The sequence below is a fragment of the Seriola dumerili genome, unplaced genomic scaffold, assembly GCF_002260705.1.
Source record: "Seriola dumerili isolate Sdu_G_001 unplaced genomic scaffold, Sdu_1.0 BDQW01000258.1, whole genome shotgun sequence".
In the NCBI taxonomy this organism is placed as follows: Eukaryota; Metazoa; Chordata; class Actinopteri; order Carangiformes; family Carangidae; genus Seriola; species Seriola dumerili.
The window spans coordinates 1,136,473-1,153,006 of record NW_019174513.1 but is presented as its reverse complement, the minus strand read 5'-3'; the positions used below and the strand labels follow the sequence as shown (position 1 = coordinate 1,153,006).

Here is a 16,534-nt window from a genome sequence, read left to right as displayed (position 1 = left end):
AGACTTGCGCTTGTGGCCTGATGAAAATGACCAGTGGGCCTCTCCAGAGAAGAGGTGCCAAGATATTGACCTCAGATCTGAATTTTTCTCTGGGTTCAGTAATAAGGCCTGGGAGGTGGGCGAGAGGCTTGTTGTGGGTCAGGAGTTTTGGGAGACTGAAGAAAATGATGAACTTGCTGCAAGTGAACCTCACCCTGCCGTCCTGGAGGGTTGTGAAGAAACATGGAACAATGAAACACAAGGACTAACTGCTAATCTCAGCATGAAGGAAAAGTGGGACAGTAAAGACACTGACAACCAACAGGCTGCTCAAGTGTCACACATACAACAGGAGGAAAACATTGAGAATCTAGAAGTTGAGTGTTTTAACAAAGACCGGAAAAGACAAATTACAGATATTGAAGTGGAGAATATAGAAATCCCAGAGCAGGAGACCTTGGATGAAGGAGAGAGGCAGATTTCATCATGCACTGAGACAGCCAGGGACGGGGAAGCTCGGCTAGACTCCACAGAGACAGAGGAGAATCAAAATTTTAACAGATGGCCTCAGAATCACCTCTGCAAGATCCAAAAGGAGGAGCAGACATCAGCTGAACATGGTGACAAAGAAATGGGCTCTGATTTAGAAAACTGCATCAGTCACACAAATGATGCAAATATATCCATTTGCATCACCGAAGCTCCTCATGTGAACTTTTCAGACCTGGAAAATGTCGAATCAGGCTTAGATTCAGAGGCTGAAAGGAGGCCGTGGCTTTCTGGGCAATACATAGAAGAAAGCATTAGCATTATGAACGTAGAGGAAGATTACAGAGACATGTCTCTTCCATCAAATCCAATCTCTTGTCCCAGTGACCTTGATATACAGGAGGAAATAGATCCACAGGTAGACAATTTCAGCTCAGTAGATTTTCCAAGTCCTCCACCGAGCATAGACCTTGATCTGCAAGATGATAAACTGGAGAGTTTAGACGACTCTTTTCCTAGTCCGCCGCTATCTGTTATTGAGGCAGAGGAGTCAAGTCACATTAATCTAGATGACTTTATTACTAGCCCTGAGACGGAGCTGTATATTTCCTCAGCTCACAACACAGATGTCTCAGAGCCTCCCCAGCAAGAATCGCCACCTGCTACAACTCAGAGTAAAGGAATCTCAGTCAATCTGAACCTCCCCTCTGTGCATATAACGCTGCATGATGAGAGCAACCTCACGTCCAACAGTGAAAGTCAGGATGAACATAGTAACCTGTCCCAGAAAACATCATCTGCCACCCCATCTTCACCCCAAGCTCCCCTCAACAGTCTCCCAGAATTATTGATTTCTGAGTGGAAAGATTTAGATGAGGAGCCCCTGGAGGATTTTGAAAAACTGGAGCAACTGTGCTGCATATCTGGAGATGAGGAGGACACTCTGGGTGAGCTTTTCTTGGGGAACCTAGACCTCCTGGAGTCTTTGAAGAAAACACCTGATCAGAGAGGTAGCAGCGCCGGTGAGGGTGATACCGGTAGGGAGGTATGTGGCTCCTGTACTCCTGAGGGGAGCAGGGTGGATGTGAAGGAGGACGGGATCTCTGATAACTCTGATAAACTAGGGGAGTCTGCACCACCCATGATCCTGGATTCCCAAGAAAGACTGTCACCTCAAGAGGAGAGGTATAATATACTGAGGTCATCAGGCCAAACATGTGATGTCAAAGACCAGGGATCTCTCTCGAAGATGACAACGAAGAATGGCCTCATGATGCAGGCGAGCAGTGTTTTCTTTTGGGTAAACAGTGCTTATTATGTTACCTTTCTGACTGTATTCACCCCTCTTTATTGTTTTGTTTTGTTGCTTCAGGTGTGTGAGGAGAGGCTGCAGTTCTCTCTCAGTGAAAATGTGAAAACAAATGTGCTTTGGGGAGCGACTGTTAAAGACTCCGTAATGCTCCGGCCCTGGGGGGAACAGATCACAGAGAGCAGTGAACTGGTCACTGTGAAAGAACAAAAAGAGGATGAGAGGTAAGAAGAAGGTTTAAGTTCTGAGATCTGATCTGACTAATGTCAGAGTTTATGTTTAAATGTATGGTTCATCCAAATGACAAAACCAAAACAAAACAAATATATAAATATACATATTTTCTTACTTACTTGCTGTAACTTATGGAGCCTTTGAGTCCTGAAAAATGATATTTTTGCATGTACAAGATGATACCTGTTGTGCACCAGATGAAAGACAAAACATCTATAGAGCTTTAGATATTAAACATAAACACAAAAAAAACATCTGCAGAACAAACTGCAAGTTTGCAAGTTTTGATGGGGACTGCTTTGTTCTGTAGAGAGACGTTGATGTCTGTTTATTATCTAGAGTAAAACGTAGACTGTTTCTGGAAAGACAAGACATTTTTGTATTTTTAATGTTATTTTTTGAAAATGAATTTCCGTTCACTTCCCTCGTAAAACAGTTTGTTTATTTTTTTTGTATTTTTGGTGAACTGACCTTTTAATGTTCAAGTTTTAACAAATGAATCTTTGCTTCTTTTGCTGCTGCAGCCTAGAGGATCAGGAACTTGTCCCCAGCATTCAGCCCCACATCGAGACTGATGAAACTAAAGCTGAGCCGCTCACTGTGATTGAACAACCTGAGGTTACACCTCAGCCCACTGCAAACCAGGCCATGAAAGGTACCTTCATACTGCATGTATTGATAATATTGCTTTTTATTATATATGGAGAAGTCATATGTCTGATGGATGAACATCTATAGTACATCTCAGTTGTTTTTTTTTAAGAGTAGTAGAAAGTAAAGTCAATTATTCCTCCTCAAGCTTTTTTTGGTTTTTAATTGTGTCAAAGTTTGTTTCTCCATTGATTTGGGCTTCTTCTTATGATAACCTGAGCTCATTCTTTGTCCCAGCCAGAGCCAGTAATTTCCGCAATGCCTAACTACAACCTAAGATTAAGCTAAATTAAGGTCTTACCCCAGTCATGGATGGCATCATTGTGGGATACTCTATTTAAGGGGGAAACAGACTTGAACAAAAAAGGTTTTAATAATAGAGAAACAAGAACACTATTTTCATTGAGTTTTTAAAATACAGGACACAGAACAAATTAAAACAATGCAAACAAAGAAAAATTATTTTGGAAAAACTCAAATAAATACATGCATAATTAAGTAAATATCCTCAATCCAAATAGAAACAGAAATAGAAAGAGAGTTAAAAAATAGTGGATGTCAGTTACACCTTTTGCCTAGGAAACAAATTAATAAAGGTAATAGTGATAATACTTGTTATTGATGAAACATGACCGTATTTTACTGAATTTACTTTGTACCTTAGAATGAAAACTGAATGTTTTCTAATTCAAAATAAGTATTTACCAATCTAATTTGTAGGACTGATGCTTACCTCCAGTTAGGTGAGATTTAGGACTGTTGTCAGGTTTTCCTCATGTTTAACATCTCTTCCCTTCTCTCATTTTCGCAGCAAAACTAGCTCGTCTGTCCCTCGCCCTCCCTCCTCTTGCTCTGACTCTCCCCCTCACCCCCACCGGGAAAGGAGGATTTGGGGATGGTGCGATCGGAAATCGGATTGGAAGGCGGCGAGGCCTGTCATCAGGGAGCGACCCTGACGATGAGGAGGAGGATGAGCAGGAGGACGAAAGCTTCCGGAGGGTGATTGTTGTCACAGAAACAGACGTGGACAAACGTGTCGGGCTGAGGAGTCTGCTGAAGTCTCCCAAGGAACCGATGGACAGAGAAAGGGACAGAGGACGAAACGTGTCCTTTTTTGATGATGTCACAATATATCTTTTTGATCAGGTATGTCTCATATGTTTCCTACATAACTAACAGATCATATTAGATTTTATAAAAGAGGGCCTGACTTTTTTTGTTTCATCGTAACAGGAAACTCCAACAAATGAGTTGAGCAATTCAGCACCCACTAGTCCAGCCTCAGTGTCTGTCAAAAGCACCAAGTTGGATTTGCATGGTAAGTTCGTAAAGATCTCATGTTTATGATCACATGCAGAATGATGAGGTGACAGGACCGGCAATTCGTTACTTTGGTCCAGACTGAAAGATCTCAACAACTACGGATTTCCATAAAATTTTGTACAGACATCCACAGTCCCCAGAAGATGAATCCTACCCACTTTGGTGATCTCCTGACTTTTCCTCTACCACCATTATCAGGCCAAAATTTCATTTTGTCAAACACTTTGGTTTATGACCAAATACCTGCATTAATGAGACTGCCATCAGCCTCAGCTATACTTGGTGTTCAGAGGTAATTACCCCATGGTAGCATGCTAACATGCTAAACTAAGATGTGAATATAGTAAACATTGTATCTGCTAAACATCAGCATGTTAACATTGTCACTGTGAGCATGTGAGCATTTAGCTTAAAGCTCTGCTGTGCTTGAGTGCAGCATCACAGAGCCACTTGCATGGCTGTAGATTCTTAGTCTTGTTAGACTGTAAAGATAATGCACATTAGTCTGAAATATGTTTCCTTCTATACATGTATTATCAGTCAGTCTCCACCTTGAGCTGCAGAGTGACGTAATAAAATCTGACAGCCTCTAACTCATCCCAATTCACTGAAATGGAAAACCCTCAGTTCAACCATCTCTCCAAATATGCAGCCAGAATTAATCTTCTATAATTATCCCCCTCGACTCTGTGACATGTGGCACTGAGCAGGGACATAAATCCTATGATCAACAATGCAAGCCTAAGCTGTGTTTCCCAACACATTTTCATTTGCTCTCTTGACTTCCACTCTCCATCTCATTTCACAGTATAATGAGAGTTTGGACTCAGTATATCCTTTGGGCTCTGCACATACAGTAATGTAGAAACGCCAAAATTAGATGCTTTCATGATCTTTCGTAGCCTTAAGAGTTGAGACTTCAAAGTCTCAAAAGAAGAGGCTGTGTTCCCTTTGAAAAATTGTTATTTTTAACTGAAAACCATCTTTCTTTGCTTCAGCTCGATTATATTAATAGATATAGATTATTGGTTTATTTTCTGCCCTGTATTTGGTTTGGCACTAATGTCTTATTGTTTGTCCCTGTCATGGATTGATTATGAGACAATGGGCCCCTGAGCACAGACATGTAAAAGGCCCCCCACCCAACATACATAGTAGTACAACTCAGACTGTCAGAGACACAAAACAACATTGTTTGTAGCTTTTGCAATCGAACCAGAATTCTCAGGTTGGTTTAAAAACTGCAGACGAGCTTCAGTTTTTACTGGAGATTTGATTATGATTTAAATTGCTTTACTAATGATATTGTATTTAATGAAAGCTTTGTGACTTTCCAACAAGAATGTTAAAAGAAAACCAATTTAGCTTGTATAAAATTATTGTTGTGGTTGATGGACAGTTGGAAAAAAAAAGATAAAAATTGATTCAGCAGCAGAACCAAATATATTGTCTTTTTTGTCCCATGCATTGTTTTGCCTTCATTACCCACAATTCAATGCAACTGCCGACAGTTCGTCAGAGATTCAGGTGTGTTATGTTAGTAGTGGTTAATGTAACCTCAAGCAGAGATGAAGAGGCTTCAGAGGTCCGGTAACATCACTTTTTTTCTAACTGACACCCACAGATTTTTTTCATTTTCAAACTTGTAGTCTTCAGACCCAATGGACGCTGACTCAAGTGACATCACTTGAGGCAGTTTATCAGACTTAACAGACCTGCCTCTGGAGCCACAAAAAGTGGAGTTTCCTTTTAACTGTCTCTTGCCCATGGGCCCCTTGACCCTTTGGGCCCCTAGGCCTGTGCCCAGTAGGCCCGTTAAGTAATCAACTCCATGGTCGCAGTGATGAGGCAGTTGTGGAAGTGTTTGATTTTGTTTTTCTCTCCATCAGGGCCGAACATCAAAAGCAAAGAATCAAAAAGGAAAGAGGATTTATCAATCAAACCGAGGTCGCCTGTGGGTGCCAATCCAGTGATGTCATCACGCTTCACTGTCAGCCCTGCTGACGACCCCCACCTGGTGTGACGTTACGTGTCATCATGGGAACCTTTAGAGCTGAACCCTCTTGGACTAGTCAGTGAATTAACCCCGACAACCAGCCATTGACCCAAAGGCTATTTTTTTATTGAATAGGCAACTGAAAGAATGAGACTCCCGTTCTAAAAGCTGGACACATTCCAGGTTTTACCAGCGACAGGATTTTGTATGACAGGAGCTGTTGTGCTCCTGCCTGCCATTGTTTACAGAGTTTATTCATAGCCTTCGGCTACAAGAAGTCTTTGGAAAAGGCAGCATATGCTAGGAGAAGACGAGCCTGGAGCTTTGTAAAATCTGAAACAGATTTGACAGCTATGCAGTGGGAGTCTTGCTGTGTACCAGCTTACCTTCTCTTTTTCTGCTTCATTCTGTTGTATTATTCCCCAGATGTGCGGGGAATGCACTTTCTTTAGTCATTCATCTGTCTATGTAAATGCTTGGATTCCAGTCCTCTCTTTATTAAAGAAGTTGTCCATTGCAGTCAGTTGTTCTTGTAGGCAGCAGTTTGGAACAGAAATTGCTTGACTCCTGTATTTGAGAATACTCATTTACATTTGTACAAATATCATAATACAAGTGTATACAATATCATTTTAGAGCTGTTTACTTTTAGATGTATTCTTAGACTGCACGGAAAATGAAACAAGCTATGTTTCTTAATACTTTTAGTTCTATAAAGCTTTCTCTCACATTATTTATTATATTTATTTATTTATTTTTATTCATTTATGTAAAGCCAGTTTCCATGCAATATTTTATTTATTTTTATTATTTATTTATTTGTTTAATTATTTTTAATCAATTTATTTATCTGCTTTTGTGCAATTAACATATATAAACTTAGGTATAATTTGTTTGGGACAGAATGCATCTAGGTTATATCTTATCTAAGATCTTCATAACAAATAAATCAAAATATTTTCCCAAACGTCTTAATTGCTAAAAAAGTATTTTGTATAATTTTACTTGTTAATATATGCCAATCTGTATGGAACTATGTCCTGTAATGTTTCATTATTTTCCAATGTCTATGAATTTTTAGCTGTCTTGTCATTCTTTTACCTTGTTTAATGACAGTTAATGTAGCTTAGCATGAAAAATCGAAGCCTTTCATCAGTAAATAACTCCATTTGTTTGTGTATCTGTTAATTTATGCCATTTTCTACTAATAACAGTCCATCATGCAGTCGAGGTCCAACTAGTCCATTTGTTTAGTCTGTTTAAATGTTGGTTTAAAACCTGTATTGTTTAAAGAATGGTTTTCAAGGGATAATGTATAAAACAAGGGGAAATAAAAACTACAAAATGTGAACCTCTTATTGAACTGTTTCATGACAATAAATCGTATTGTTTTGTAATCGTAAAGTGCTGTATTTATGACCAGGGGTGGAGCCAGACATAGTAAACATTCGGGGGTTAGCCCCAACTTCAGTCTATATTCCCCCTGTGGAATTTTTTCCACAGTCACAGCTGCTACATGTACTATTTACTGTATCAAGTCATTTGTAAATCATTTGGTGAAAACGTGATAGTTGCCCAGGAAAAAAAATCCTCCAGAGCCTGTGTCATATTTTGAATCTAACTGTTCTCTTTCTCCATCATTCTGAAACCACAACACAACAAATTTTGACAATAACTAATTTTCACTACTGCCATGTACAAAGAGGCACAACCTGTTTGGTGTTACTATTTTGAATTTACATGACATAGGTGGGGAATGAATTTGGCATAAACAGCATCACTAATCTGTTACACTATGCCAGAGTACAATTCACAGATTTAATGTTTAGATGACAAATCTTCTTTTAAATCCAGACCATAATAATATGTGCTGCTCTAACTAAGCAGACATGGACCCACAACAAGGCCAAGTAAATGTCTTCACTTCTCTGAACTGAATATTAGGGCAAACGAAGGACATTTACTCAATTAAATTTCTTGAAAGAATATCATCATAGGACAAACAAAATGAACATGTACTGTAATATTATCATACAGTGTTTTATTTGATCTATCTACCCCTGATTACTCTGTTCTCCTTTCCATCTCTTTTCTTCTTCTTTCACTCTCTCAGCTCCACTCATCTATCCCTGGAAATTTCGTCCATTCAAAGAAAATATAAAACAAAGAGTTTTAATATTTCTGATCATAAGCTGAAGATGTAAAAATATCAAATGCATATCTTATTCTCTTACATCTGTGCCACCTCTGCTCTCCTTTCCTCCTCTTTTCTTCAATTCTGTCTTGTCAACACATTTTCATCTCTTATGGTTGGATGATGAAGATACATTGCAAATAGGCCATATTTCATACCCATCCAACATGTAAAGAGACAACTGGTGTCATCTGTTTTGCTACTGAGATAACTGTAATCATTCAATCTGTGAATCCCCCGGGTATCCGGGGGCTTTTCGTTTGTGCAGCGTTTTGACTCCATTTCCCAGAAAGCCGTGCGAAAGTTGTTAGGTATTTAGTCTGCGACAAACTGTACGACACAACAGTACATACACAGACTGAGGAGGAAGAAGTCTGTATAACGAGCCGGCCAACATTTGAACAGAAGACACTTAAACTCTCATAAGATATCTTTTGTTTTGTTCCTGTAGTCGACCCTCGAGGTAAGTTAACTTACTTAGAAAGCGCTTTACCAACGTCCAGCCAACGTTTGCTAACGCTAACTAGCTAACATAAGCCAGTGCTTCCAACGTCACAGACACTGTATTTGACAATTAAGTGTGCGGTTTTCGTTTTTTTCATGATGTATCATCTGTTACATTTGTTAAAGTCGTTTAAGAGGCTTAAAAGGGCCATAATATTTTGAAGTTATTAGTGTTAACTCCAGCTATTTAAAAAAAAACTCCCATTTGCATGCACATGAATTAAGCCAGAGAAAAGGTGTCCAAGGCTCCAACTAACTAAATGAGTAACACTCCCATTAATAGTTGATTATTTTTGCTTGTTCATTGAATAATATTTATGTGGTGAGATTACAAAAATGAAACGTAGCCTTCTCAAATAGCAAGAGCACAGAGCGACGTCTTAAAGTTGCTTCTTTATAAAAAAAATAAAAAAAAATTATACTGAATTGAAGTAGAGAAAAGTGGGCAGGTGTTTGGAGTTGTGAAGGTGCTACAAGTAAACCTTTTTTTTGTTTCGTCAGTGTGTACTTGTGACCCTCACATCGTAGGTTATGGCGTTAGTTGTGAGCAGTGCAAACTGCAAACAAAAATAATATCGATTGTTTCATTTAAACGATTTTAGAGGCTCAAAGAGATGAAAGTACCAAGTATCACATAAAAGTAATAAAAATTTGATAAAATATAAGTTAAATGTTTTTTCTGACTTTTGCCTTTTGATAATCTTTATATCCATATAACCAAACCTCCTGATCAACCAATGCTGTTAATGTTTTATATTTGATAAAAGGCTAAAATTATGATAAAAATATTAATCATTTTCTACTTCTTTTGCTCAAAGAATTGCTGCTTTCACTGTTGGTGGAGGTAACTCTGAGTGCTGAAGCTTCGTGACAAAATTACATAGAACAATATTTTGGACTAAGCACATTATGAATAATGTGGAATGACAGTGCTTTGATGCTTTTATGTAACTTTGTGATCTGTAACAGCAGATTAGTAATGTGGACAGGACAATGTCTTTTTTTGTCACTGTGCTATGTTCAGAAATGTTAGATGTGCAGTTTTGTTAGTTGATCTTATATTAGTTCAGTCACTTTCTGGTGCTGATGGCAGATGTCTCTGGCGGACGAGCTCCTGGCTGACCTGGAGGAGGCTGGAGATGAGGGGGAGGATGGTCTGTATCCAGAGGGAGAGGAGGGGGAGAGTGATGGAGAGGCGACTGAGGGAAGGACAGAGGGAGGGCTGGAAGACATCCCAGAAGAGATGGAGGTGGACTACAGTAAAGCTGAGAGTGTTACGTCCATTGCCAAGCTTCGCAATAGCAAACAAGTGAGTTCTCCCCTATAAAGGCTTTACACAAGTTGATATTGGCAATAATATGCCAGGTCTGGGCATCCCGGTATAACTATGCTGTGTGTTCAGTTTTCAGAAATCATTGACAAAATTTCAGATTATATTGGAAAGCAGCGCAAGAACTCAGAGGGTGAGTGTAACCCATTACCTCTTCAGTAGCACTTTGTCATTCCTTTATTATATAATTACATGTTTTACATTGTAAAGTTGACAATTTGTGTTATGTTTTACAAGTTCTTCACTTAATTCAAGTTTTATGTTTGTGCATGTGATTTTTTTTTAAAAAAAATTTATGTGATGATTTTTCTGTTTCCTTTTAGTCTCAGGTCCAGTTGAAGCTGACCCAGAATACAGACTGATTGTAGCCGCCAATAACCTCACAGTAGAGATCGACAATGAGCTCAGTGAGTTTGCTGTTCCTGCTTGGTAATACATTTAAAGAGTTAAGGATTTCGTTCTGTTCTGTATAACTTGTCTTTCCGCCTTATTTTCAGATATCATCCACAAGTTTACAAGGGATAAATATTCAAAGAGGTTTCCAGAGCTCGAGTCGCTGGTGCCAGATTCTTTAGATTACATTCGCACAGTCAAGGTGAGACGTGTTATTCAGCTTGTACATGAAAACCCCATTTCAGAATGAGAATAAGAAGCCTATCAGTACTGCTGACAGTGTGTGGGAATTCAACCATTTTTTTCCTACAATAGTTTCAAATATAAAGGCCCACACCTGCTACACCCTCAGAAGATCATTTATGCAAAGACCATCTTCGTTTTTCTTTTCTTTGGGTAGAACAGGTTGAAAATGTTGTCCCTGTTATCCAGCATCATGTATTCTCGGTTTTGTGTTTCTTAATAAGGAACTGGGGAACAATCTGGAGAAATGCAAGAACAATGAAACTCTTCAGCAAATCCTCACCAACGCCACTATTATGGTTGTCAGCGTCACAGCCTCAACCACACAGGGGTGAGTCCTATGCCACGTTACTCCATGTTCAATTAATTCAGCTTCAACATCCTCACTGTCAGAGCGGAGGGACACAGTTGCTGCTTGGCAATACTTTTGATGATTATATAACTCTCTTGACAGTTGCAAAGTGTGCACTGAAAGTTTATTTTGTGTGTATTTTCATGGTTGTAGGTCACTGCTAAGTGAGGATGAACTGAAGCAATTGGAGGAGGCATGTGACATGGCCCTGGAGCTAAACCAGTCTAAACACAGGATATATGAATATGTAGAGTCCAGAATGTCATTCATTGCCCCAAATCTGTCCATCATTGTTGGAGCGTCAACAGCTGCAAAGATCATGGGTGAGAGATGCCAAAAGATTCACTTTTAATACACTTCCTGCAGCATTGCACACTGAGGTTACAACTGTAGATGGTGTTCACAATTAAAGATATTTCTGTTATCACTGTCAATCTGTTCTTATTTCCATGCCCTCTTCCTCTCTCTGGTTTCTCTTCTCTCTTCAGGTATTGCTGGGGGCCTCACCAATCTCTCAAAGATGCCGGCATGTAACTTAATGCTGCTGGGAGCTCAGAGGAGAACCCTGTCTGGCTTCAGCAGCACGTCACTGCTTCCCCACACTGGCTTCATCTACCACTGTGATGTTGTGCAGACACTACCACCTGTGAGCTATATATGTACATAAAAAACATACAGTAGATACCCCTGCATTGCAGTGTTTCTCTTAGCTAACAGCTTTCTGCCATTTTTGTCTTCAGGACCTCAGGAGGAAAGCAGCTCGTCTGGTGGCTGCAAAATGCACTTTGGCTGCCCGAGTGGACAGTTTCCATGAGAGTTCAGATGGCAAGGTGACTGCTCATAAAGAGCACATACATATTAATGCTGAATCTCTGATAAGTAGTGTATAGATACTAACAAGGGCTACAAAATAAATCTACTATACATACACACAGATTGAACGTATGTATTTAGATATATAAATTATAGAATATTTTATAATTTATATATCTCCTTACAGACATGCACATGGGGGACACCTATAAATAAAGTCTAACAATAAAGTGCTTAAATGTTTTTGTTTTTGTTTTGTTTTTTTTTTTTTGCTTGCAGCAATAATGAAAAATCTTAATTGGTTCTGCCTTGTGGCATTGACCTTTTTTAAATCTTTTGTTTCCTCAGGTTGGCTATGATCTAAAGGAAGAGATAGAGAGGAAGTTTGATAAATGGCAGGAGCCTCCTCCAGTGAAGCAGGTCAAACCGCTGCCGGCCCCACTGGATGGACAGAGGAAGAAGAGAGGAGGAAGGAGGTACACAACCTGTCAGCTGCTTAAAAACATTGACTTGCCCTGCCAGACAGGCCATTATTTAAAGAAAAGAGTACAGTAGGGAGTTGCTCGGAGTACAAATGAATTAATTTATGGAGCCTTTCACCACAAGTAAATATAAATGCTTGATTAGAAGGAGGATACAGAGATTGAACTGACCAACATTCATTTCCAGAACAAAATGAAATCAAACATTGTGTAACAACTTAACACAGGGAAGTAAAACAAAGCACAGAGAGAGCAACATGTTGGAAGACAACAAGAGGCTTGCATAACTGGCATAGCCATGTTTAGAATATCACCATCAACTATAAATGTAAAAGAAATATGTTCTCCACTGCTCTTGTCTCTTTTTCTGAAGGTATCGAAAGATGAAGGAGCGTCTTGGGCTGACTGAGATCAGGAAACATGCCAACAGGATGACCTTTGCGGAGGTTAGAGGATATTTTCTCTGCTCCCTTTAATTCTATTTAACTCTGTTATATTTCAAGCAATAATATTTTTCATTTTTGTCTAACTGTAACATATTAGTCTAATATTACATCTCGTACTCAAGGGAAGTGCTTTTCATGAAGACAAAATGTGTTCCAAAGTATTCCAAAAAATTACACATCAAATATAAAGAAACACACACTGATCACATTAGATACCCTCTGTTTCCAGAACATCTAAATATTCAAACACAGTTTGCTTAAATAATTCAGCCAAGAATTAGAATTGAAATTTAAACTCTAATGTTTATGCCAAAGCCAGTTTAAGCAAAATGAGGTTTAATGTTTTCAGTTTTTCTTGTCCTCATCACTTTCCCCTCAGAGAGGATACATTCTGAAACACTGCAGAGATGCAATAGATCTTAATGTGAAAATAGTCAGTATGTGTATGCCTGATTGCTTGCAATGAGATGATTTTCTTTGGAAATCTGTTTTATGATCTTTGATCTTACTGCATTCTTGACAAGAGAAGATATTTTCAGTTTATTTCTGATGTATTATTGCAGATTGAAGATGATGCATATCAGGAGGATCTGGGCTTCAGTCTGGGTCAGCTGGGGAAGAGTGGTAGCGGACGTGTCAGGCAGGCTCAGGTCAATGAGGCCACCAAGGCCAGAATCTCCAAATCTCTCCAGGTAAATGCGTTTATTATGACTTTGAACTCCACCAGAGGCATGTGACATAATATTTTTCTTGATTTCTAATGTGCGTGTAATTTGTGTTTTGTTAAACAACAGAGGACGCTGCAGAAGCAGAGCATGACATATGGAGGAAAGTCAACCGTCAGAGATCGTTCCTCAGGAACCAGCTCCAGTGTAGCATTCACTCCTCTACAGGTAACAACAAGTAAACATCCTCTTTTTATTAAATGTCCCCTGAGAACTGTGCAGGTTTATGTTTGCAAACAACTGTTCTGCTCTCGTCCTCAGGGGCTGGAGATCGTGAACCCACAGGCTGCAGAGAAGAAGGTGGCTGAAGCCAACCAGAAATATTTCTCTAACATGGCAGAGTTCCTGAAAGTCAAGAAGGAAGCTAAGATGTGAAAACACACATATACACACACACACAAACACACACACACACACACACACACACACACACACACGTTCATGCCACACGAGGACAGTTGCACTCAACACTGCAAAGTGTTGGTATATTTTCAAGTTTGTCTGACATTGTGCTTTGTCCTGTATTAGTTTTTAATTTGTTTTGTTTTTTCTTTTTAATAAAATATGTGAACATTTTATGAAGTGTCAAGTAGTTGGTTTTTTGTTTTGTTTTGTTTTTTTGAGAGGAAACATTTTGAAGCAAGTTTGTGTTGTAGCCATTTTACTGATGCTCTTGATATCCATTTTCTACAAATAACCACACACATCAAATAACCCATTGACTTGAGGTTGGTCATACTATTTCACCACCTCTCTCTCAGGTCTGGACAGAGACGGCCCAAGCCTTTGTGGGGCCTTAAGCAAAATTTGATTTGGTGAAGGGTGTAGGTTTGGTCTCAACATTGGTAGAGACGCAACAACCCCCCACTCTTCCAAAACAAAGACAATGATGTTTTAATGCCGTCAACCAAACCGTTTAACATATAAGATCTGAATTTATATTCAGAAATGCCCATATGGAAATGTAATGTACATGTGTTGAATTTCCATATATGTACATATGAAGTAAAATCATGTGTATACAGTATAGCCTATATATGTAAAAATTACATGTGAAACCTTTTTAGAAATTGGAACAATATTATATATGTCTAGCTAATAGAAACGTATTTTAGTATGTCATTTTTATATTATAAACTTATGTTACATAAATATATATATCCATCCCAAAGCGTCGGTATATGTTCATTATATATGTAAATATAAAGATAAGACAAGACATAAAGATAGACATTTATGGATAAGATTTATTAAGAAAATCATATACAAACATATATAGAATTTTAATAAGCATCTTTTAATAAAGTTGCATTTTCAGTATTTCACACTATGTCCTGGGGATCTCCTCCCAGACCTGGATCAGGGCATCAGTGAGCTCCTGGACAGTCTGTAGCAGTATTTGGTGGCGTTGGATGCACCAATATATAATGTTCTATAGGTGCTCAATTGGAATAGGTCAGGGGAACGTGAGGGCCAGTCAATGGCATCAATGCCTTCGTCATCCAGGGACTGCCTACACACTCTGGCTACATGAGGCTGGGCATTGTCTTGCACCAGGAGGCACCCAGGGCACGCTGCACCAGCAGTCAGGGTACCGTTGGCTATGACATGGAGGTCTGTGCAACCCTCCAAGGATATGCCTCCCCAGACCATCATTGACCCAATGCCAAACCGGTCATGCTGGATGATGTTACAAGCAGCATAACGTTCACCACAGCGTTTCCAGACTTTTACACTTGTCACGGGCTCAGTGTGAACCTGCTCTCATGTTTCTGACAGTGTGGTCATAAACATGCACACCAGTAACCTGCATGAGGTCATTTTGTAGGGCTCCAGCAGTGCTCCTACTCCTCATAAAAACGTCACAGTATAGTGAGGCAAAAAAAAAGGCATAGTATAGTAAAGCATAAAATGTCAGTATAATAACGCATAGGAAATCTCATAAGACACCATAGTATTGTAGTAGTATAAGTACTGTAAGTCATAACATCATAGTATAGTAAGGCGTAAAATATAATATTAGGGGATAAGAATGTCATAGTATAGTGGGGCATAAAATCATAGTATAGTAAGTCATGAAAAGTCATAAAAACGTCACAACTTTTTATGCCTGACTATACAATATTTTTATGACTTTTTACGCCTTCCTATACTATGACATTTTATGAATTTTCATGCCTGTAGTGAGGAATTAAGAGTCAAAAAGTAAGGCATAAAAACACAAATTTCATAGTATAGAAAGACATAAAAAAATCATAAATATTGTATAGTGAGGCATAAAGAGTCATAAAAACGTCATAGTATAGTAAGGCATAAAAACAACATGATATAGTAGGGCAAAAAAACATAATATGAGGCATAAAAAGGCAAAAAAACATAGTATAATAAGGCATGAAAAGGCACACAAAAACACCATATTATAGTATGGCATAAAAAAGTCAAAAATGTCAGTATAGTAATGTATAAATAACTCATGGTATAATAAGTAACAAAAAGGCAACTTTTTCTGCCTTACTATACAATGAGGTTTTTGACTTTTTATGCCTTATTATATGATGATGTTTTTTTAATCACTTTTTATTCCTTACTATACTAGGTTTTTTGGCTTTTATATGCCTCACTTTACTATGACGTTGAATACCTTACTGTACTATGACGTTTTTATGCCTTATTATACTATGTTTTTTATCACTTTTTGTGCCTTACTATACTATGATGTTTTTATGACTTTTTATGCCTTACTATGCTATGTTGTTTTTATGACTTTTTATGCCTTAGTATACTATGTCGTTTTTATGACTTTTTATGCCTTACTATACTATGACTTTTTATGCCTCACTATACTATGTCGTTTTTATGACTTTTTATGCCTTACTATACTATGAAGTTTTTGACTTTTTATGCCTTACTATACTATGACGTTCTTATGACTTTTTATTCGTTACTATACTATGACTTTTTATGCCTTATTATACTATAACCTTTTTCATGACTTTTTATGCGTTACTATACGATGACCTTTCATGCCTTACTATACTATGTCGGTTTTATAACTTTTTATGCCTAACTAT

General features: G+C 38.4%; 2 protein-coding genes across 2 annotated transcripts; both read left to right on the top strand.

The window, feature by feature from the left end:
- Positions 1-247: 247 nt before the first annotated feature.
- Positions 248-6,760, top strand: lmtk3 (lemur tyrosine kinase 3). The gene is made up of 6 exons (XM_022756492.1): positions 248-1,747; positions 1,841-2,001; positions 2,536-2,666; positions 3,474-3,808; positions 3,896-3,980; positions 5,875-6,760. The coding sequence occupies exons 1-6, from the start codon at positions 263-265 to the stop codon at positions 6,006-6,008; spliced, it is 2,331 nt and encodes a 776-aa protein (XP_022612213.1). The 5' UTR covers positions 248-262; the 3' UTR covers positions 6,009-6,760.
- Positions 6,761-8,499: 1,739 nt separating this feature from the next.
- On the top strand, positions 8,500-14,039 carry prpf31 (pre-mRNA processing factor 31). The gene is made up of 14 exons (XM_022756511.1): positions 8,500-8,638; positions 9,773-9,988; positions 10,082-10,142; positions 10,333-10,416; positions 10,507-10,604; positions 10,870-10,976; positions 11,151-11,320; positions 11,486-11,643; positions 11,738-11,827; positions 12,159-12,286; positions 12,666-12,738; positions 13,302-13,430; positions 13,533-13,631; positions 13,725-14,039. Exons 2-14 carry the CDS (start codon positions 9,773-9,775, stop codon positions 13,836-13,838), a joined length of 1,527 nt encoding a protein of 508 aa, XP_022612232.1. The 5' UTR covers positions 8,500-8,638; the 3' UTR covers positions 13,839-14,039.
- The last annotated feature ends 2,495 nt before the right edge of the window (positions 14,040-16,534 follow it).

Bases quoted from the DNA above. Each gene is read 5' to 3' on its own strand.
- lmtk3 (XM_022756492.1), top strand. From the start codon at position 263: ATGAAGGAAAAGTGGGACAGTAAAGACACTGACAACCAACAGGCTGCT. The intron at 2,002-2,535 runs GTAAGAAGAAGG...TTGCTGCTGCAG, and splicing joins GAACAAAAAGAGGATGAGAG to CCTAGAGGATCAGGAACTTG. The intron at 3,981-5,874 runs GTAAGTTCGTAA...TCTCTCCATCAG, and splicing joins CACCAAGTTGGATTTGCATG to GGCCGAACATCAAAAGCAAA.
- prpf31 (XM_022756511.1), top strand. From the start codon at position 9,773: ATGTCTCTGGCGGACGAGCTCCTGGCTGACCTGGAGGAGGCTGGAGAT. The intron at 10,143-10,332 runs GTGAGTGTAACC...GTTTCCTTTTAG, and splicing joins GCAGCGCAAGAACTCAGAGG to TCTCAGGTCCAGTTGAAGCT. The intron at 11,828-12,158 runs GTGACTGCTCAT...TTGTTTCCTCAG, and splicing joins ATGAGAGTTCAGATGGCAAG to GTTGGCTATGATCTAAAGGA.